Raw genomic sequence first — 23,529 nt, 5'->3', positions numbered from 1 at the left:
GTAAAGTGAATTGGTATTATTCATCTTGTTTCAACTAAATAGGTAAAATAGAACTGCGGTTCAACTGTTAATTAATACTTTGAAAATACATGAAATTAAACATAAATTATTCTTTCATTATTATTATGAATACTGTACTCAATAATTGTATCAGTCGGGTTTAAAAACAAAACGAGATGACTCAGGGCATTTGCTCATTTTTAATCCAGTAAATTTGTTTTAGACCACTTCAAATTGAATACATGTTCGTCGATCCTTTATTTACAGAAATTGGAGCGAGTGAGCAAATTTTTCAAATTTTATTCCTCCTTAAAAAATATTTAATAATAGACACTTAAAATTTGGTGAGAAGTCATTTTTCTTTAATTTTGTTTTATAAAACTTCTATATCCAGGAGCGAGAACATTGTTTGTCACCAATTAAATTTCAATGTGATAAACAAATAGCAATTATCTGTGAATTTTAAGGCAAGTGATGACATTTATTAAAACGGAGCGATAATTCAAAATTTGTTTTAAATTATTTTATTTTTAGGTTTCCAAAATTTTAAATGCTGCTATACAATATCAAAGAGTCCTTTTTATAGTCTCTCAGTTCACGGAAAACACTTATAACGAAGAAGAAAAAATAAACCAGTATTTATCTGCTTGATTAAAATTCGAGGTTTCTGTTATCATTATGAAATTCTATGTTTTATTCTTTTCAGCCCCATAGAACATAGCCTGGAACTGTAAATGAAAAATGTAACTTTACAATCTGCGTTTTTGAAACAATTCTTTCATTTTATGATATGGCCAAATAAAGATTGATCTTATTGTTTTATCCATCTGATTAAAAGTTATAACACATACATTCTTGGTGAGGGCCATATGTTTTGCTAGACGGTAAATAGTTATCAAAGGTACAAAGCTTATAATTTGATACGCCAGACGCGCGTTTCGTCTACATAAGACTCATCAGTGACGCTCAGATCAAAAAAGTTAGAAAGCCAAACAAGTACAAAGTTAAAGAGCATTGTGGACCAAAAATTCTAAAAAATTAAGGGGAATATGGCAAGAAATACCATTGTCAACGTACAAATAAGCGGTTAACTAACTTCAGTATTTGCTTTCATGTTATTGTTTAAGGTTGACGATGGATTAGTATATGACACAGTTAGGATAAAAATTGTATTAATAAAAATACCAAACTCCAAAAAATATTCAAAATTAAAAGAACATCATCACAAGCTCAAACTTATCAAACGAATGGCAAATAACTTTCATATTTATGATTCTGTACAGACCTATTGTGCCTGTTTGTTTTGTTCAGACATCGTTGTCAATATAATGGAATTTTATGCGACTGTCATACAAGTGTGAGGTTTAGCTAGCTATAAAACCAAGTTTAATCCATCATTTTCTACATAAGAAAATGCTTGTACCAAGTCAGGAATCTGACAATTGTTATCCATTTGTTTGATGTGTTTGAGCTTTTGATTTTGCCATTTGATTAGGGACTTTCCATTTTGAATTTTCCTCGGAGTTCAGTATTTTTATGATTCTACTTTTCACTGGTTTTTTTCACTTATAAATAGAACACTCTCCGTCATTCCCAATGAATGTCCTTTTCTCTGTGCATCTGTGACTCTTGTTAGTTATTTTGTACATGTTTATTTCTATACATTGGATATGAGATAGCAATGAACTACAAATGTTTTGCTCTTGAGTAGGATAATACCAGAAAAAGGTAGTTACATCAAATAACATAATTATTGATTTATATCCAATTTTTAGAAATTTACCTGTGACGTTACTTTTTTTTTTTGAGTTGATACATTCATGTGACAGTTCGTTGTTCTATTAAGCTGTTTTTGTGTACTATTCGTTGTTATTCTGTGGTTAACATGTCGAAATGTACTTTTATATTATTTATTTATGTATATCTCTGTCTTTGGTGTTCTTGCATTTATTTGTACTGTATTCCCGTCATGTAATGTTGTCATTTTAGCGGTATATTTAACATTGCCATAAGCGCGAGGTTTGGCTAGCAACAAAACAAGGTTCAACCGACCATTTTTTTCTTAAAATGTCCTGTACCAAGTCAGGAATATTGCAGTTGTTATCTTATCGTTCGTTTCTATGTATGTTGTATTGTCGTTTGTTTTTTGTTGCAATTCAGTGTTCTGTTGTTTCGTTGATTTCCTCTTATACTTGATGTGTTTCCCTCGGTTTTACTTTGTAACACGGCTTTGTTTTCTCTCAATCGATTTATGACTTTTGGAAAGCGGTAAACTACTGTTGCTTTTATTCATACCAAATGTCAAGCTTTAGTGACCATTGGTTTTGACCTATCCGATCTATTCTAGATACTTGACATACGCTCCCCTAGCTTGTTTTACTGAGATTTTACATACAAGGATTTGTCTAATGCTTCATTAGTTTCATTACTATAATAATGAGATTGTAGGTCAAATAATGACAGCCTTTCAAATATAACTTTGCCATAACTGTTTGTAATTTGTGAATATTCGCACACATCTGGGGTCTTCAACATTCAGATGTATCATGTTTGACATGCATCTTAGAATCATGCTCAGACCAATTTTAAAAACCTTCTTGGACTTGCAGTGGAAATTGACCTTTTGCTCTCTTGTTTAGGCCTATATATTATGAGATAAATAGTATTGACTTCGGTTTTGTCGAGTGCATTAATTTTGTGTCGTGACCTTATACGCCATATCGCTTCTTTTCAATACTACCTCCGCACAAGGGCGACGGGGTAATAAGTATACATGGTCATAACAGGTCTTCCACAGACCGGCAATAAAACCCTTGCCAAAGTTGGGCGTTTGTTTGACTGTGCGGGATGTACAAGTATGAAGCAACGTCAGGTCAGAATGAGGACATTAAATTCAATGACTCGTGTAAAGAGAGAACCACATTTTTTTGCACGTTAAAAACCCATGCAACAAATCCTTGAGGGCCTGTTGCAAGACAAAAGTTCTGTCCTTATCCAATATACTATGGCAGTCTATTTTTTCTCCGACCTTCATCTGTCTATTACAGGACCTACCTTTTGTAATTTGTGTTCGTCCTGAACATGCATTGAATATTTGCCACTGGACGTTGAGCAACCAACAATTAATCATGAATCAATACTATTTATCGGATCAATTCTTGATACAGAAAGGATTATATTGAAAAAACATCAAGTCAACTATTGGGATTTTGGACCATTCAATAAAACAATACTAAATGGAAAGTACCAGTTAGAAGTACTGAAGTAATCTGAATGGTACAATGCATCCGATTGAAGTTGTAGGTGAAACAACTAGTTTTAACACATTCATATGGTTTGTGTTTAAATTGTACTCGATGTTGTCATTTTGTTTGTTCTTACGTTGAGTTGTTATACAGATTGATGACATCAGTCATAAAAAATTAAAGACGATATACACGTAGCCCAAGTCTTCTTATGTTGACTGGTTAATCTTGTTTTGTATGTAACCTTGTCTCGTAGGCAGATAACAATCCAGTGACCTGTTAACAATACAACGTGATTAAAACGTTTAGCTGATTTTTACAGAGTTATCTCCCTGTAGTGTTAGGTACCACCTTAAGACCAATTATTACTTTAGTATATTGAATTATGAGTTTGAATATCCCTTTGGTTTTTTTGCCTTTCTTATTTTATTGATAATACTTGCAAAGGATTACATAAATTACAAATAATATTGCACAAAAATACAATAGATAACACGAACTAACAACAATCAAAAACTACAAGATTGTGCGGATAGATGACCCGAGACTGGCATAATATGAGGTAGGATTAAACCATTTTGACGTGATCTTCCTTTTATCTATCCTTGATGGTACGCCAAAATATACAATAAACGCGAAATGTTATTATGGAAGTTTGAGAGTTCATTATTTTTCATAAAGTTCGATAAACTTGGCACATTTCAACAGTATATATGTTCTAAGACTACTATATGTGTAAATTAGATATAAATCTGCCATTGACTTCAATGCAAATATGTGTCTTGAATCAATTTATACCTAGTCCCACATTGGCAAATGTGGACATTTTTTGAAACCATGCGAAACCTGATCTTTTTTTCAATAGTAGCTGTATTAACTCGAGACCTTCTTTATGCACATTGACCCTTAGTTTAGTTTAAAACGAACAGAGACACCCCCCCCCCCCCCCCCCCCAAAAAAAAATATGAGATTATGTAAAACTGTTTTCATGATGCAAGTTTTCCCCAATCTCGTCCGTTTTTTTCTGTATTTTTACACGAATCGATATCTTTCTAATGGTAGAAGTTGTATATGATACAGATTGGTTTTGATTAACATGGTATTATAAACAGGGGTGCTTTATTTTACCAGACTCGTTAAAATATTTCCTTTCAACCTAGGTATCAGATATAGTACATTTGTTACCACTGGGACAATAATTAGACAAATAGTATGCCTTAAGTATAGAGCTTTGCATGTTTTAAATTAAATAAATCCAAAATAATGGTTGTTATTCCTTTCGATATCACTGTCATGTTTGAATAAAGTAAAGTTTTAGTAAATTGAAAGACATATTGCCCAATACTTAAAATATTCGAAATAGCTCTCGATGCGATATAGCCTTTATCGTGTTTTTGTCCTAATGTCCTAATGCGCCATAAAAGACATAAAACAATCACCAACAATCACCTATCAATCAATCAATCAATAAAGAACGACGCAAGTTTGAATACTAAGTTTGCTGTTGTAAATTTTAATGTCTCAATTCAAATGCACATGAATTTCAAAATTATGAAATGTTCCACACGTATAAAAGCATCAATTGATTTTTCAATTGGTAAAAGTATAAATATAAAATCATATATATCTAAAAGTTAATGTCTGACATATTTTAAAGGCGCTAAACTTTTAAGGCATGAAGTATTTGCTACTGTATGTACAATAACTAACAGGCTTAAAAAACACCTTTATATTTCTTTTAATGCAGAACGACAAAAAACCTCATTTTTGATCTTCACACTTGTATTTCGATATTTGCACAGGTGATAAACTAAATTATTTGTTGTTACACTATTTCTAATACAATGATGTATGTGTGGATAAAATAACTTTTCTGGTTACCTTGAATAAGTCTAAATTTGTCAAAACTATAAGTAAACAGTCATATATGTTCTCAAAGATGAATTTTATATTTGAATGACATTACGGTGATGTTAAAAGATATGTTATAAGTGTCCAGGTATATATTCCTGTCCAATTGCCAATAGCATAAACATAATTTTATTAGGCTATAATATGTTGTTTTATTTTTTGCAATTCAGCAGCCGGAAAATTCGTTTAGATATTATTTTTTTCAATGTTAATTGATTCCATTTTTGCAAAAGATTTAAATGTCTACCATTAATTGCCATTTTGTCTTCTTATCATCATTTTCGACGATTTTAATGAATAGTAATATCCTGTCCATGTAATCCATTCAATTCCATCGGCAAAGGAGATATGAGAACCAGATAAATAGTTACCATTTAAATTAGACTGATGACAAGAGTTATACCACCATGCGCCATGGAATCTAACTGCACACGCCCTGGAGGAAGGACTGTTGTCTCGGTCTTTGGTACTAAATAACATGCCGTTGTGGTGGTCAAAACTATCACCTGAATATAAATCGACTATTGATCAACTATGAATATTTAAATCGTGGTTCCAATCTGGTTTTATTATGAGATGGATAAAACAGGGACTAGTGTTGATATTTTATATAGAGTAGACAATTCCAATTGAAATTGTGTAAACAAGCTCCTCTTTACATTTCTTTATAGAATACGGACAACGCTCGAATTTATATTGCATTTGTTGGATTCGTAAGAAGTAATTATCTAACATATGGTTTTTGTTAAAAGAGAGACTTTGGTGTGCTGTTTCCGGCGTCAGCTAATTGGATAAAGTTTGTGATGTTTAGTATGCAGCTTTTAATCATTTGCAAATCTAATTGTGAAATAGATTATTAGGCCCCGTCCCCTCGGTCATGGTTAAAGTACATGTTTACGTTTGTGATAAGGTCAGTCAAAAGTTTGAGGGAAATGACATCTTAATATCAGTGTTATTAGGCTGTACACAAATGCACTTTCTATGCATCTTTACTAAATTATGTAATTAAATCGAAAAAGAAATTTGAGGATATGTCTTTCATGAGAGTAATATTTACAATGATAACTTACAACTCATAAAACGGAGGCTTTTCAACATTATTTAAAACAGGACGATAGAAGTCGAGGTGACCCTACTTTCTTCAAATTGTTATGAATCTAAAGAGACCGCCTTTACTTTCATGTTTTTCACATGACAAAAACAGTGAAGAGATACACACACAACTGTCAAAACGTCTTCAGATATTGTTAACTGGAGATAATTTTTCATTTATAATCAAGTCGCATCACAATCGTATAATATTACGAAAAACTGACATGATACAAATACAATATCCAAATTCGAGCACTTTTTTCTTCGTTTAGTCTTTGTCTATTTCCTTTACAATGGGAAAGCATGAGAAAGCAGTTTTATTCTGAAAATCATTTCACTTCAGTAATGGAGGAAAAAAAGAGGTATGAATATTTGCACATATATTGATATTTAGTACGTGTATAAGTTCGATCTAAGTATGATATTTATTTTAACCATTCTTCTTACTTTTCATTAGCACATTTCACAAACCGTTTCACGAAAACCTTAATAGGTTATCTATCTTCATATTATTATCGAATAAAGGTGTACAAACATTAATGTAGATGTCTCTGTAACATTGTACTTTAGTGTCTGATGAAAATGTAAACCAAATAAATAATGAATTATTAAATTTCTTTTAATGAAAATCGTATCATTCAATAAGCTAATAAAAAAGTGCGAGGTTTGGCCAGCCACAAAACCAGGTTCAACCCACCATTTTTTTCTTAAAATGTCCTGTACCAAGTCAGGAAAATGACAGTTGTCATCTTATAGTTCGTTTCTGTGTGTGTTGCATTTTTTTTTTTTTTCACTTCAGTGTTTCTGTTTTTTCGTTGTTTTCCTCTTATAGTTGATGTGCTTCCCTCGGTTTTAGTTTGTAACCCGGATTTGTTTTTGTCTCAATCCATTTATGATTTTTGAACAGCGGTATACTTCTGTTGCCTTTATCTAGTTTTGCTACTAAACTTTCTCGATACGAACCTGCGTTACCACTGTAACCATTTATTGACAATTGGTATTCAGACTGAGCATCCGATATCTTGAACGATTGATATTCCGCATATCTGTTTTCATTTGAAAAATTTTCCAATTCGATTCGTAAGGTATAATTATTATTTGAAGTCAGCATGTGAATTTTCTCATTACCTAAAATACAAAATGTTTCAAAGTATACGCGGTAAAGGTAAGAAAAAAAAGAAGTTCAAAATTTTTACAGGTTTTTAGTTGTCATTGCTTGTGGTGGACCTCAATAAAACATGACAATTAGGCTACCAGGAAAGACGTCCGCAAATCATCAAAGTTATATTTGTGTTACTTATATAATCTGGGCGTCACTGTTGTGTCGACGATACGCGCGTCTGGCGTATTAAATTAATTGTATAAGCCTGGTACTTTGTTAACTAATTATACATAGCTAGTACATGTAGTACACGCTTTGCACGCCTGTGTAATCCATGGTCGGGTAAAAAAGAAACATTACAAATGGATTCTAATCTTGTTTGACACATATTTATAACAATAAAGTGTGAAGATAGGTCGACAAGAGACAAAGCGGTTAAGTTGATATGGCTGCCTATAAACTTGAAATTACTAACTACGTGTAACATTTAAAAACACTCAATGCCAGGTCGTCTTGGGAATAAAAATATTGTCACCTGTTAGGTTGCATGGTTGTTAAGTCTGTCCTGATTTGCATTTTATTATAATTCCTAAACAATCAGAATATGGTTTATTTTTATAGTGTAGACTTAATTGTTAAATGGTGCATAATAAATTTGTTGTACCTAACCAAAACTCATTTGTTAAGTCACCAAATCCGTTCTCGTACTCGAACCATGTCCGGTAAAAATCTGTGAGTCCATCCACACGCCTTTGGAAAACCTGTAAAAAGTAAAATCACAAAAATACTGAACTCAAAACGAAAAGTCACTAATAAAAAAATGGACATTTATTTTTTTTTCTAATTCTGCATATTTTGACATTGAAAAAGGCAAATAATTGATGAGTCAATAAATAATAATAAAAATAATTTCTTAATTTTCATACCACGTCTCGACTTTATCAGATGTCAATTTACTCAGATTTTACGCATTTTTCTTTCATTTGAAAGGTGACTTTGGAGTATAAAAATAGCCACTCTTGGTTTTTTCTAACTGGTAGTTAAACCCTTAGACGTCTGTTTCACTGTGCGTATTATTTAAATATGCCGCCACATTCGGTCTGAATGGAGACGTCAAATTCGATGCTTCGTGTAGTATTGAGAGAGTGCCAGGATCTATAAAATTGAGAATGGAAATGGGGAATGTGTCAAAGAGACAACAACCCACCCAAAGAGCAGATAAAAGCCGAAAGCCACTAATGGGTCTTCAATGCAGGGAGAAAATCCCGCTCCCGGAGGCGTGCATCAGCTGGCCTCTAAACAAAAATGTATACTAGTTCAGTGATAATGGACGTCATACTAAACTCCGATATATATTAAAGAAACTAAAATTAAAAATCATACAAGACTAACAAGGGCCAGAAGCAAATGCGGCGGGTTAAACATGTTTTTGAGATCTCAACTCTCCCCCTATACCTCTAGCTAATGTAGAAAAAACAAACACAAAATAATACGCACATTAAAACTCAGTTTAAAAGAAGTCTATGCACGTTCAAAACCCTTTCAACAATTTTTTGAGAGGCTGTAGATGACATGTTGCAAGGCAAAATTGCTGTCCCTTCCTAATGAAAGCATTTTTCCAGTAGCAGTCTAAACTTTACGACCTACATTACATACTTTTACAGGACATAACTATTGTATGTATTGCTTATTAATTTGCCACTGGAAGGTATCCAACCAATCAATCAATCGTTAAATTTGCTAGAAGTATTCGCAAAGAGAATAAATATGTAAATTTCGCATATGACTCTTTCTCAATTAAAAGAAAAGGAAAGAATTAAGATTTGTTTTATAATACCCTAGTAATGAAAAAGATAAGTTTTTGTTTATTAGGATATTTTTTGGCTTTCAAATTTAATGTTCAATCAAATCAGGTCAAAGAAGGCTTACATGTTAGATGCATATATAATTGAAGTCATTATTTATTTGTTTTATTTTATAGAACAACATGATTTATTACATTTTAAAAGTTATATATTAAGTAGTTTTCATTTTTACAAACATACACAGTGTAGTAAACGGATTTCCGATCCTATAACAATTTTATGTCAAAATCGATGGTTGTTCAGTATTAAATGTTTGTACTATAATTCAGTTGTTTAACTTAAATGTGGGAAAGACAATCAATGCTTACGTTTACAAGTTTTGCATTATCAACGGAATCACGTGGCGTATAAAAACGACTTGCGAGGTTGATCAAAGAACAGACGTCCTTAACCATATATCGACATCAATCCACACCGTTGGATTAGTCATGATTACTTCTTTGCTATGTTGAAACCATGGTTGCTCTTACATAAATTACCCTTATTTTCAATACTAATTCTGGCCAATACTTTTTCATTAGAAATTAAAAATGCTCATCTTCAACAGTTTGTTCCAACGTTGTATTGTTACTCAACCAATAATGGTTTAGGCTTATAGCTCACAATAATGTTTACTCCAGTACATAATCGATGTGTCTGTCAAAAGCCAGGAGTCTGTTGTCCGGTTTCTGGTCTCTGGTTTATGTCTCATTGCTATCGTACTACATGTCCTTATTTCTTATCGACTATATTTTATAAAACAACAATATATATAAATTGATCAAAGACTCAAATGGCCAGTTTGTTTAAATGATCTTAAAATATTGAGAATGATTTAAACTAAAAATTTAAAATTATTTTCAAATGTGAAACGGGACGACAAATCCTTAAACAACTCGATAATGGTCCACACCTTCCACATTAATTTTGTAAATTTAAAAAAAGTAAATTAGAAGTACGTTACGTTGTCTGGTATAACTCGTAAGGGGTTCCGCGGAACCCTGTGTCACGCTTACGATTACTGCTGTCAGTGTTATTTTTTTGTACTGTATTCCTGTCATGTAATTTTGTCATTTTAGCGGTATATCTAACATTGCCATAAAAGCGAAGGTTTGGCAAGTCACAAAACCAGGTTCAACCCACCATTTTTTCTTAAAAAGTCCTGTACCAAGTGAGGAAAATGGCAGTTGTTATCTAATATTTGGTTTTCTATGTATGTAGCATTGTCGTTTGTTTTTGTTGCACTTCATTGTTTCTGTTGTTTCGTTGTTTTCCTCTTATAGTTGATGTGTTTCCCTCAGTCTTAGTTAGTAACAACACAACGGAAACACTGAAGTGCAAAGAAAACATACGTCTTATACGGAAAAATATATATAAATATATTCAACCTTGTATTCTAAATTCTGGATTTTGGTCATGAAGATGGAAAATAGCTCTTACTACTGCATTTTAGTCATAAACAAGTCGAAATTGCATAAAATTCCATTAAGATTTGAAAACGTTATTGATGTCTAAAAATATTTAACCACAGGCTGAACCTAACTGTTGCCCCCGCCAATGCCGACGCGCATGATTCGCAGGCTCGACAAAATAGGTTAATATTCCTAAACAATTCCTTATAAGCAGGTGCACAATAATTAGATAATGTGCAATCATTATGTGAAGATTCAAAGACTGTAACAGAAATTGGTACACAATTGGTGGCGTCTTTTATATTTTTTGCAGTTTATAACGATGCACAACTTAAACATGAGTGGAAATGGTCCGTAAAGTTTCATGGATATGAATAGAGAAAAAAATAGGAGTTGATAACACTTAAAAACTATCAACTTTTCAAGGCCTGGCCACCATACCGTTATTAACAAAGTACAAACAGGTTTAAACAATAATTTAATAAGAGAAAGAATTAACTGAATTTCAATTGTTGAACTTCCAGAAACAGAAATGTTAAAATTTGTCGACAATCTCTTCGGTTGACATTTCCCAGAAACCATTTATTCGATTCATTGGATAATATTATCTTGAATAAACATGAAGTATATACCACTGAATGTTTTCCTCAAATGAACGTATCATCGTATCATACAAAGTAAATTTGCACTCAATGGCAACATGCAATTTTTTAATTTTATTTTAAATTTGCAGTTAAAGATAAATTTCTACATTGTAATTTGAGAGAATATCATACTTTTTTGGAATAAAAATTATTATGTAGTAAAATTATTCACAAAAAAAAAAAATCAAAGGAAATTATCCAAACTCTTCACCTAAACAAATTGTAAAATTAATTGCCTGTTTAAGCAGTATTATATATATTGCTGTTAATAATGTATTGGTATCGTTAGTATATTTTTCCGATAAAGAATTAACCCCTATATAATAAAATTCGAAAAATTTAAAGTGCAAAGTGTGAAAAGTAAAATCACAAAAATACTGAAATCCGAGGAAATTTCAAAATGGAAAGTCCGTTATCAAATGGCAAAATCGAAAACTCAAACACATCAAACCAATGGATAACAACTGTCATATTCCTGACTTGGTACATGCATTTTCTTATGTAGAAAATGGTGGATTAAAACTAGCTTTATATAAAAAATTAAAAAAAAGCTAGCTAAACCTCTCATAAAATATCTAACGTACAGTCCAGTATTGACCGTCTGATCCAACTTCACAATATACACTGAAATCATTGAATGGTCCGGAACAGTAACTTGGATTTATTTTGTATGTACCATTTCCATCAGAAACATCTTCACAGTCTTTTGGCAAAACTTGATTTAAAAAACAAACAAACAAATAATGGAATTAATCAATAATATTTACTCTGCCTGTTCAATCTTTAACTTAAAATGTTCAAGCTGGTAAACTAAAAACTGTGTGTTTTACAAGGTGCTTAAGTCCTCCACCTTTCATCTGATACCTTAATTACTGAAATATATGCTACATACTTTAAAAGAGTGGCGAAAGATCCCAGAGGGATATTCAAACTCATAGATCGAATCGAAAATAAACGGACAACGTCATGGCTAAAAAAGACAAACAGACAAATAATAGTACACAAGACACAACACAGAAAACTAAAGACTCAACAACACGAACCCAACCAAAATCTGGGGGCGATCTCAGGTGCTCCGGTAGGGTGAGCAGATCATACTCCACATGTTACACCCGTCGTGTTGCTAATGTTATTAGAAACCCGGTAAATAGTCTAATTATTTAAGATTTACCCTTCGGAAATATTTCGTATTAAAGTTTTATTATATTCATGCACATGAATTTTTTTTTTCACAAGGCCCGAAGAATTCCACTCAACCCAGTGCTTGAAGCCGTCTTTAAATTGTTGTGAGGTGAGTTTATTTTTTGCTTAGTGTCGAACGCCACACTGTAACCCTTAGATAAAAAACAGCAATAGAAGCGCTTTTCCCTTGCTTTTTGTGTTTTTTTCCTGTGCATGTACTGATTTTGTGTCAAGGATGGAAACCCCGAATCCTTTGTTTTTATATTAAGAAATTGGTTATGTTTATGTTATCACTTGTACTGAGGCAATACCCCGGCTTTTTGTTGTTGTTGTTACTCCACGAGGAGTACCACCATAAGTATAGCCAGTAGTTGAATACTGGCTTCCGAATACATTTACGGAATTGTTTTTTTAGTTAAATTGTCTATTTTAATTTTTTGGAATCATCATAATTGGAAAACATATGTCAAGCAAATCTCTGATTCCTTCTACGGATCATTTTGCTGCAATTTCAGTACTTTTCGGTTTCATCAGCTCTTCAACGTTTCAAATAGTTTAGCATCACAAAATATACTGATTCTTTGCACAAAAGATTGATTCATTGATAGTTGGATGCTTACATCCAGTGGCAAATATTTCATGCATGTACAGGACGAGAACAAGTTAACAATAAATACAATAGGTAGGTCTTGTAAAAAAGGTCAGCCGGGATGATGGTCGGGAAAATTTTGAATGCCACCGGAAAATGAGGGTATATTGGATAGAGACAGAAATTTTGCCTTGCAATGTTGCAACTGCAGGCCACCTCAAAGAGATGTTGCAAGGATTCTTAACGTGCAAAGTGCGTGGGACTCTTTTAACACGAGGCATCAGATTTAACGTCCCCATTCTGACCGGACGTGGCTGCTAACTTGTACATCCCACACAACCAAACGGACGCCCCACTTTGGCAAGCGTTTTAGGCCGGTCAGAAGATTAGTAAGTAACCATATTTTTATTCTCCAGTCACCCTTGTGGGATGCAAAAGAGAAAAATCTTACTACTAAAGTTGATCGGAAGTCACGACGGAATAAAATTGAGAATTAAAAAGGGTATGTGTAAAAGAGACACAAAAACCCGACACAGTGGAAAACAGTCCAAGGCCACAATGGGTTTTCAACACAGCGAGGAAATCCCGCGGGCTTCATCTGGTCCCGTAAAAAAAATGTGAATCAGTTACTCTTAAATCCAAAGCATACAACTGAAAAAAAACATACAAGACTAACATAGGCCAGAGGCTCCTGACTTTGGACGGGCGCAAAAATGCGGCGTTGTTAAACATGTTTTGTGAGATCTCAACCCTCCCCTTTACCTCTAGCTAATGTAGAATAAACAAACACCCAGCAATACGCGAAGTAAAACTTATTTAAAAGAAGTCCCAATCAGATGTAACAATAGGTAACTCCGAGGAATATTCAAACGGAAAATCCCTAATCAAATGGAAAAATCGAAAGCTCAAACACATCAAACAAATAGATAACAACTGTCATATTCCTGACTTAGAATAAAATTCCAACACATTGACAACGATGTGTGAACAAAACAAGCAGACACAATAGGTAAAAATGTCAAAATTGGGGTACGGCAGTCAAATCTTGTGTTACAATACCATCCACTACAAAAACAAACAAATATGTAACAAAGTAAAGCTAGGTTCACGCTGCCGATCAGACCAACTCGATCAATTCCGATCAAGACAGATTAAGCAATCGGGAGACTGGTCTGACTCGTTCGACAAGAATGTACGGGTTGGTCTATCTTGATCGTCATCGATCTGACCTACCAAGGGATATTTGACGTGTAAAAACAAATCGAGTAAGGATCGAGAAGCCTGTCACTCGAAAAGAGATCGGGGATTCGTCGAGCAGCGATCGAAATGATCGAGAAAGGATCATTTAGAAATCGAGTTTGGTCGATATTTTACAGATCAGTATTCGATCATCTCGACATTACCTCGACTAATAACCGATCGTTTCTCGATCATCGCCATCTTGTTATATTTGTGATCCAGATTAACACAACCAATTCCCGATGATTGCGGACAACTATTATTTTATATCCCAGACCAACTCGTTTAATACCCGATTTCCACTCGACCTGTACTCGGCTATACACAAATATACATGCCTGCTAGAAGTTTCTATAAAAGGGTTGCAGGTCCTTACTCTGATAACTTGCTTCCGCAGGAATAGATTGTCCTTGTGTTTTTCAAACTGTACAATAGAGTAACTTCGCAAAAGTTATTCAATTTACAGTACTTAGCTATACTTTTACAAATTTTAAAAGAGACAAAAGATACCAAAGAAAAATCAAACCCAAAGGTCGAAAACAAACCGACACAGCCATGGAGAAAAACGAAAAACGACGACAAGACAAACAGGAGACCTTATAACAAATCATAGAAAAATAAAATCTTTCCTACACGAAACCCAACAAATACAAGTCGGACGCACTTCCACCAACACTGACCCATATGAACGTGTAGTCTGCGTCGACGAGGACCAGTAGTGTGATTGACAGAAATCCTTTGTAGCTGCAGTGTACCAAAGTGCTATGGGTACTTTATCTTCACGTGCTTATCATCCAGTGCTCCACGTGCATGTGGGAAGTTCTACTTTGCTTGGCTATCTGTTGCCACTGTTCGGATATCTCGTCGGCTGGCATCACCTCTTTTGAGTACTCACGTATTCCAATACTTTCGGAATGAACAAGATAATGGTGTTTTTGGCCATTAGAAATGAGTACGCAAGTTCTGTATAAAAAAATGCCATTTGCGAAAGGTGACAACCAATTTCAGTCAAAACTCTAAGGCTTCTCTGAAATATGAATAAGTTACCTCGATTTTATTTGGATGAAATTATCAGTGAGTCACAAGTCTATTTACCTAAAATTGGTGTTATATAACATTTTGTGTGAGAAACGGTTTAAAACTCCCATAACATATCCGCACCAAGGAAGACTAAAACAATTTGGGTCCTTTGAGTTAATCTCCTGTAAGAGAGGGGCGAAAGATACCAGAGGGACAGTCAAACTCATAGATTGAAAATAAACTGACAACACCATGGCTAAAAAATAAAAAGACAAACAGACAAATAATAGTACACAAGACACAACATAGAAATCTAAAGACTAATTAGCAACACGAACCCAACCAAAAACTGGGGGTGATCTCAGGTAACAGCCACTCATACTGCCCATATAGTGGTTGCCTTATTTATCAGCCACTACCAATTACTGAAAGATAAGCATATAAACGGAAAATGTGTCCATTAGACACTGAAAATTCCCTCGCTTGCATATAACGTAATAAAGGCCCACAACTCAAAATAACGCTATCATTTCGAATTTGATCTATGTTTTATGATAATAAGCAGTTTGTATGAGTTTCATAACATTTGGTTGAGGCAAACCAAAGTTAGAGAACGGAAACTATTTTATCAGAAGAACGTACCTTCGGATGGACAAAAGTAACACTAAATGCCACCTCCGCTGCGGTGGTGTATAAAACAATCAGACGTTTTTATAATGAAAATGTACATACCCGACCAATTCCCGGCTATCCAATTGAACCCTATATGATCAGGTCGAGATCGGACTGAGATCGAGCACTGTTTATTTAGTTCAGTTAGTAGAGTAAAGATCTTGTAGAGATCGAGAATTGATGGAATAACTGAATATGTATTCAATTAGTGGTCGGGTTAAGAGTCGTGAAGGGGTCATTAAGGAGTCGTGAATTGTCGAGTTAAAGTCGTGTACAGTGGGATAGCGGTCGGGTAGAAGTCGTTAAAAGTCCCGATCAAGAATTTAGATACGCTTGGTCGTGGGATTTTAAGCAATCGTGATCATCGAGTTGATCTGATTGGCAGTGTGTACCTAGCTTTAGTAAAAACGGAAGACCAGAATACAAAAAATCTACCATAGCACAATAACACGTTGGCGGGATGTATAAGTACAGAGCCACGTCATATGTAGCAAAGGATCATATAGACAAAAGTAAAATCACAAAAATACTGAACTCAAAGGAAAATTCAAAACGGGAAGTCCCTAATCAAATAGCAAAATCAAAAACTCAAACACATCAAACGAATGGGTAACAACTGTCATATTCCTGACTTGGTACAGGCATTTTCTTATGTAGAAAATATTGCATTAAATCTGGTTTTATATCTAGCTAAACCTCTCACTTGTTTGGCAGACGCTTAAATTTCCATTATACTGAAATCATGGTGTAAACTAAACAAGCAGGCATAATAGGTACAAATGTCAAAAATAGGGGTACAGCACTCAACATCAATATAATCTTAATTACTGTAAAAACAAACAAATATGTAACAAAGAAGCACAAAAATGCATTAGACAAAGCACATAAACAAAAAGGAATAACAAGAATACAAAGAAAATGAAAGACAAGTAAACAAAATAATTCCAATAAGCAAAATGACAATGATACATACATTAACAAATCAGTTGCTTTCATGCCAGTTCAAGACCTCATTTTAATTAATTAAAATATTATGTCCTCGTCATATGAAATCAAGCACAATCCCTCCCGTATTTTAATTAATCTAAAGATTATGTCCTCATCATATGAAAATCAAGCACAATCCCTCCCGTTAGAGGTTTAGTGTAATACCAACAAAAAATATACGGGAAGAACATAACCCGCATCATACCAATAGCTGGTTTTAGAATACAAGTGTTTATATCTGACGCAAAGACTATGTAAGTGAATCAATATTAATATTAAAAAATGCCATATTTACTGACCTGCATGATATGCAGTAAAATTGGAACCGCTTATGTAATTCAATTCAACCACGTGTTAAAACATTCTGGCAATATATTTACAAATATACCTACCAGGTTGTCTTGTCATAACCATTGATCCTAAAAACGGAACCTTAGGTGAACTACAGGTACCAGATGTATCCAAATAGCATTCCCTGGTATTACTGATATATGATACAGCACAACAGTCACATGTGGTCAAACAAACTGAGCCACATGCTTGTGCAGATCTCACTCCATTTATCAGTACGGAATCATTATTTGTAATTTTGTAATCAGTAAAAAATGAAAAAGTTTCCTCGCAGAAGTTCAGAGTTTCTATATTTTGAACAGATACAACAATAGCAAAAATAAGAAAGTATCGTTTCATTTGTTCGTCGTTGATAATCATATCATAAACTCTTGAAGTAAAAGTGAAATAATTTTACTTGTTAAATCCCCATATTTTGTTTTCATTCATTTTAACAACTGTTTCATTTAAAAACCGTGAATATGTTTTGCTTTGAAAGCCAATCGAAGACATGTCAGTCTGTACCAGACATTTATGAAATAAAAGTATATACAAGCCCCTTTGTAGAATGTTGTAATTAGCCAGCCTATCGACTGTATTGTATGATCACTTGGCGACTATTTTAACTTCAGTTAAATCTGTATTAATTGACAATGATACCCTTTCGGTTAAAAGCTATGAACACTATTTAGAAATTGAAAGATAAATACTGATTTAAATGTCGGAATGAAATCGATATTATTGTTTCAATAGTGATATTTTTCTTTACTAGCAGAGGGTTAACCACTGTTAACTAAAGAGATGTATAACGACAAGAATCATTTTTTGTTAGTGCACTATCAATTACTACTAAAATGCATGTCATAGAAAAATAAAAGAATGAGAGGAACTTGAACCCGTGCATTATAGTAGATCTTCCAGCAGTTAAAAATTGCATTATATAGATCATCCCTCTCGGACTAGACAAAAATAAATAATAAATCAAAATGTTATATTGCAAATACAACACATTAAAAAAGCATCATTTCGAGGAGTAGGTACAAAAAAAGAATTACCTTCAAACAAACGAAGAGACTATCAAATACTTTCATATGTCTAAAAATATCAAATCTGAATAACCTCTAAAGAAAGAATTTCAGCATTTATGTATACCATGCGATTGCAAATACATGTTTACCGTTTAACATGTTTTAATTGAATATATTGACGTTACTAAACTCAAGAGAGTGTAATAATGTGAACGTGTTATAAAAGATTTTTGTTAATTTCCTTGTTTTGGGGTTTTAAGCGTAGAAAAGGGGGATTTTCCCGGTTTTTTTTTTTACAATAACTTTAAGTGCTTTAAACAGTTTTCATGAATCTTTGGTGACTGATATACATTTGTATACCTATTAAAATTATGACATTGAGAAATACTGGAACTGAATTTTTTGAAAAAGCGACTGGCGTATCATGCGCTCATATCGCATTTCTTTATTTATCACGTAATCGTAGCTGTTGACTTTTAATTCGTAAATCCGTTATTTTGCTTTATTAATTTTAAAACATTACCTTTCATTTAATGGAGTATCTATTGTTCCGGCTAGCCTGAATAATTGTTAAACATATCTATTTTAACGCGTGCTACAATGTTTGATATCAACAGAAATGTTGCGTCGAATGTGTCCGAAATGAGGTGTCGGATTGCAAAAAGAACGTTTTCAGAATTGGAGATCGTGATTAATATTAAAAGCTATCCTCAAGTACTAGAGAGAATGTGATTACTTTAAACACAAATATCAATCAAACAGACTCAAGAATAATAGCGTATGCGAGGAATAAAGCGTGAAATCAAACAGAAATTGCTGATTTACACCATTATATTTACCTGTATCAATGAAGGAGAAATGCATAGAAACAATTCACATGCAAACGACAACATCAAATATACTTGGACGCATTATTTCTAAGTTCAACGGACATTTATGAAATACACTGATATGCCTGGATTGAGAATAATATACCAGGGTTGGGGTATTACTTCTTTTGTTTTTTCTTTTTTTTTCCTAAATAAAAAAAACATGTTTTTACTATCACACAGAAATCTTACTTTTGAGGCAGTTAACCTGTGGCTAGTCTTTTCTCTAATTTACTATGTATTTTAAAAAAAAATTGCATAAAAAATCATGCAAAATCAAATGACAAGTGATTGGTTGCTTAACGTCCAGTGGAAAATATTTCATGCATATTCAGGACGAGAACTAATTACAAAAAATACAATCGGTAGGCTCTGTAATAGAAGCGTCAGGATTAAGGTCGTAAAATTTTAGACTGCCACGGTAAATGAGGGTATATTGGATAGGGACAGACATTTAGCCTTGCCACAGGTCAACTACGGACCAGCAAAGATCGTGGCAAACGTGCCAAACCTTACCGGTTGTGGCTTCAAAATTAAACATCCCGCGCAGTCAAACGGATGCCCCACATTTGCGAAAGTTTTCCTGCCGGCCAAAGGAAAACCAAAAATGACCATTCTTCTATTTCCCAGTCACCTTTTGTGGATCAAATGACGACTTCTTGAAACCAAACATATCTGTGGCACGACCCAAAACCTTACACAATTTTCATAGGTAGAACATAAACAAGAGGCTCTCAAGAGCCTGAATCGCTCATCTGTTATTTTTTTGCTTAAATCGTTCATCAATGATTTTTTTTTGCTTTTCAATATATATTAATGAGTGGCTTAAAAATGCCATTAAAATGTTCGTTGTATCTGTCATATTTTCTTCAAAAGCAAATAAATGCATTTTACCCATATGTTCCATTGTAGCCATAGTGTCTATATTTCTTGACGTACAAGGAAACACAAAATTTATACTAGATTCATTTGAGAAGATTTTTAAAGTTAAAAAACATAAACAACTTGTGTAAAATTGTCCTTAAATGGCAATAACTCCTTAAGGGGTCAATTGACAATTTTGGTCATTAAACTATTTTGTAGATCTTACTTTGCTGAACATTTTTGCTGTTTACAGTTTATCTTTATCTTCAATAATATTAAAGATAATAACCAAAAACTGCAAAATTTCCTTAAAATAACCAATTTAGTGGCAGCAACCCAACAATGGGTTGTTCGGTTTGTGTGAAAATTTCAGGGCTGATATATCTTGACCTTTTGAACCTTTTTTTCCATGTCAGATTTGCTCTAAATGCTTTAGTTTCTGAGATATCAGCCAAAAACTGAATTTGACCCCTATGTTTCATTTTTAGCTATGGCGGCCATGTTTGTTGATGGATAAAAAATTCGGATACTATTCATAAACTAGATTCCGAAAGGAACATTCTTTATAGTTAAGAAGTATTAGGCACAATAGTTTCAGAGGAGAAGATTTTTAAATGTAAGCAAACTTGATGAACAAATTGTGTAAAATTGTCTTCAAAGGGCAATAACACCTTAAGGGGCAATTCACAATTTTGGTGATATTAACCTTTTGTAGATCGTACTTTGTTGAACATTATTGCTGTTTACAGTTTATATCTATCTATAATAATATTCAAGATAATAACAAAAAACTGCAAAATTTCCTTAAAACTACCAAATTAGTGGCAGCAACACAACAATGGGTTGTTCGATTCGTCTGAAAATTTCAGGGCTGATAGATTTTGACCAATTAAACAATTTTATTCTATGTCAGATTTGCTCTAAAAAATTTAGGTTTTGAGATATAAGCCAAAAACTGCATTTGACCCCTATGTTCTATCTTTAGCCATGGCGGCCATGTTTGTCGATGGATCAAAACTTCGGATACAATTCATACACTAGATACCCTAAGGAACATTTAAATTAAGTTTGAAGGTATTTGGCCCAGTAGTTTCAGAGGAGAAGATTTTTGAAATAGTTTACGACGACAGACTCCGGACGACGACGGACGCCAAGTGATGGCATAAGGTCACATGGGGCCCTTCGGGCCCCGGTGAGCTCAAAAGGGGAAAGGTATTTTGGCTCCCTTTGGCATAAAATAATCATGGTATGCTGTATACGATAACGTTAATTTATTTGCATCATAATTTGATATACAATGATATAGTTGATGGAAACTTCTTTTCACAATTTTTTGCCTATTGAATTATACTCTCAGTCGATGTTGATGTTTCCTTTTGATCTCATTTGACAATCTGTTAATGTTTACGGGGAATCGGCATATTTGCTATTTGATTACGGACTTTCTGTTTTGAATTTTCCTCGGAGTTCAGTATTTTTGTGATTTTACTTTTTTCTATAGAACAGGAAAATAAATCATAGTTGGTACTTGAGGAGTTTATTTCATAGATAATTCTGTTTCTACTTATATTTTTCTTTCATTATTACTATTGAAAACAGGTCAGTTGAAAAAAAACTTAACGACAGAAGAGATGATTTCAGCTTTCAAATTTTCCATTTCTATGTAGCAAACATTCCAGCAGCGCCTGCATACAGAGTATATATCTCCTAGTTGATACAATATTCCTATCATGATATCCTTCAGGTTTGCTATTAATAAGGTTTAAACCAAGTGTTCCAAGTGGTGAAATTGACGCCATCACGAGCTGGATGACCGTTATTGAATATAAAATTCACAGATGATAACTGATATGTTCTTAAATGTCGTAACTACAATCCCATTACCTTTGCCCGAATGTGACTTACCGAATAAAACTTATCACCGGGTTTGTAATCACATGAGCAACACGACGGGTGCCACATGTGGAGCAGGATCTGCTTACCTTTCCAGAGCACCTGAGATCACCCCTAGTTTTGGGTGGGGTTCGTATTGATCGGTTTTCGGTTTTCTATGTTGTGCTTTGTGTACTATTATTTGTCTAATAGTCTTTTTACTTTTACGTCATAGCGTTGATTGTTTATTTTCGACAAGAGTTTGAATGTCCTGGTATTTTTCGTCAATCTTTTGCATAAGAGGAAATGTTTTACAACTACATTCTTTATTGGATATATCCATACTATAATAACCACTTCTTCACCAAAATCATATCAATTGTTCATTGTTATGTATGGTCGTAATTAAAACATAGAAGCAGAGAAAAGCTAGTATTTCGGCTGGCCAGAGGCATAGACATTTTCTTACATAATCTTGTGTAAAAAATTGTGGTTTAAACCTAATTTTATTTGTAGACACATCCTTTAGACAATGTTACCATGTTGATGATATATAATAGAGAAACAGTCTGAGCAATTGAAACTTTTTTTGTTTAATAATCTTGGTATCAGCTTTGAAAATCGATAAAAACAGCAACTAAGAAATAAAAGACAACGAAAAAGACTAAATTAGAGGCTTATTTATATAATTATAACGCCATTCTTATCAGCTGACATTATATGAAGTTTCTTTGTGTTTTTTATTGCTCAATACTTTTCTTTCTTTCATGTTATTTTGTATATGCCATTGAACTTTTAATGTCCATTATAAAATCCATAAATCAATTTAAATTTTAACAGTTACAGTGTTTAAAACAAAAGGTTAACAATTCCTAAATATTTGGTTTTCTACGGGTTTCCCTTCAAATTGCAAAGAGGTAAGATATGGAAGTTTACTAGTGTTTATAGTAGATGAATAATTAGACGACCCATTTACATTATTGATTTCAGAGACTCGTTTGATATATTTTTCAGGTACTAATAGTGATATCATACAAATAGCTGCAACATATGCCCATCAAAAAACTGGGACTTTGAGGCGTTTTGTTATAAGATGACAAGAACGTCTAACCCGTTTGAAATAGTCTCTGTCACTCACTCATTTGTCACTATTGTAAATAAACACGTCTATTCCTTGAGACTTTGCAAATTCTTCAAGGACCTTCTACCGTTTGAAGGTTGAATACCCTGTACATTTGTTACTTTGTATTTTCTGGAGCATTCGTTCCAGTTGATTGGCACGGTTTAGAATGATCCTTTAAATCTTGTAGAAAGTCCTCTTTATTGAAAGTGTATTTTTGAAAGGAACCCAACGCTAGATCTTTTTAGTTTCTTTTCTGACTCATCTTTAAAACGCTTAGCAAGATTTGTTTTAGGCTCAAAAAAGGTGTTAAGTCTTTCCCTTTCATATTCATTAAAAGATTAATTTGTTGCTAGAAAGTTTATTTCCTCATTGTCTGCGTTCAAAATTTTAGCTATTCTCTGTACTTTTGGAGACAATTGTGTGAACTCTCTTTTGCTTCTCGTCTAACGTTAACTTTCATGTCAAGTCATATAACATGCATGCTGTTTCCTTTATATTAGTGTC

The 23,529-nt window shown here is 33.4% G+C and overlaps 1 protein-coding gene across 1 annotated transcript; it reads right to left on the bottom strand.

Annotated features, from left to right (window-relative positions):
* Window positions 1–686: 686 nt before the first annotated feature.
* On the bottom strand, window positions 687–17,353 carry LOC127721158 (fibrinogen-like protein A). The gene is made up of 6 exons (XM_052227831.1): window positions 17,332–17,353; window positions 11,835–11,965; window positions 8,015–8,111; window positions 7,212–7,376; window positions 5,583–5,662; window positions 687–728 (listed from the first exon to the last, which is right to left on the bottom strand). The coding sequence occupies exons 1-6, from the start codon at window positions 17,351–17,353 to the stop codon at window positions 687–689; spliced, it is 537 nt and encodes a 178-aa protein (XP_052083791.1).
* Between the last annotated feature and the right edge of the window lie 6,176 nt (window positions 17,354–23,529).

This window comes from Mytilus californianus, unplaced genomic scaffold (genome assembly GCF_021869535.1).
Source record: "Mytilus californianus isolate M0D057914Y unplaced genomic scaffold, xbMytCali1.0.p SCAF_12, whole genome shotgun sequence".
Lineage (NCBI taxonomy): Eukaryota > Metazoa > Mollusca > Bivalvia > Mytilida > Mytilidae > Mytilus > Mytilus californianus.
Note: the sequence above shows the minus strand (reverse complement) of the source record. Positions and strands in the feature narration are given on the sequence as shown.

Bases quoted from the DNA above. Each gene is read 5' to 3' on its own strand.
- LOC127721158 (XM_052227831.1), bottom strand. From the start codon at position 17,353: ATGGTTATGACAAGACAACCTG. The intron at 8,112-11,834 runs GTACGTTAGATA...TACTTTTTACAG, and splicing joins CAGACGGTCAATACTGGACT to GTTTTCCAAAGGCGTGTGGA. The intron at 7,377-8,014 runs GTACAACAAATT...TTTGTATTTTAG, and splicing joins AACAAATGAGTTTTGGTTAG to GTAATGAGAAAATTCACATG.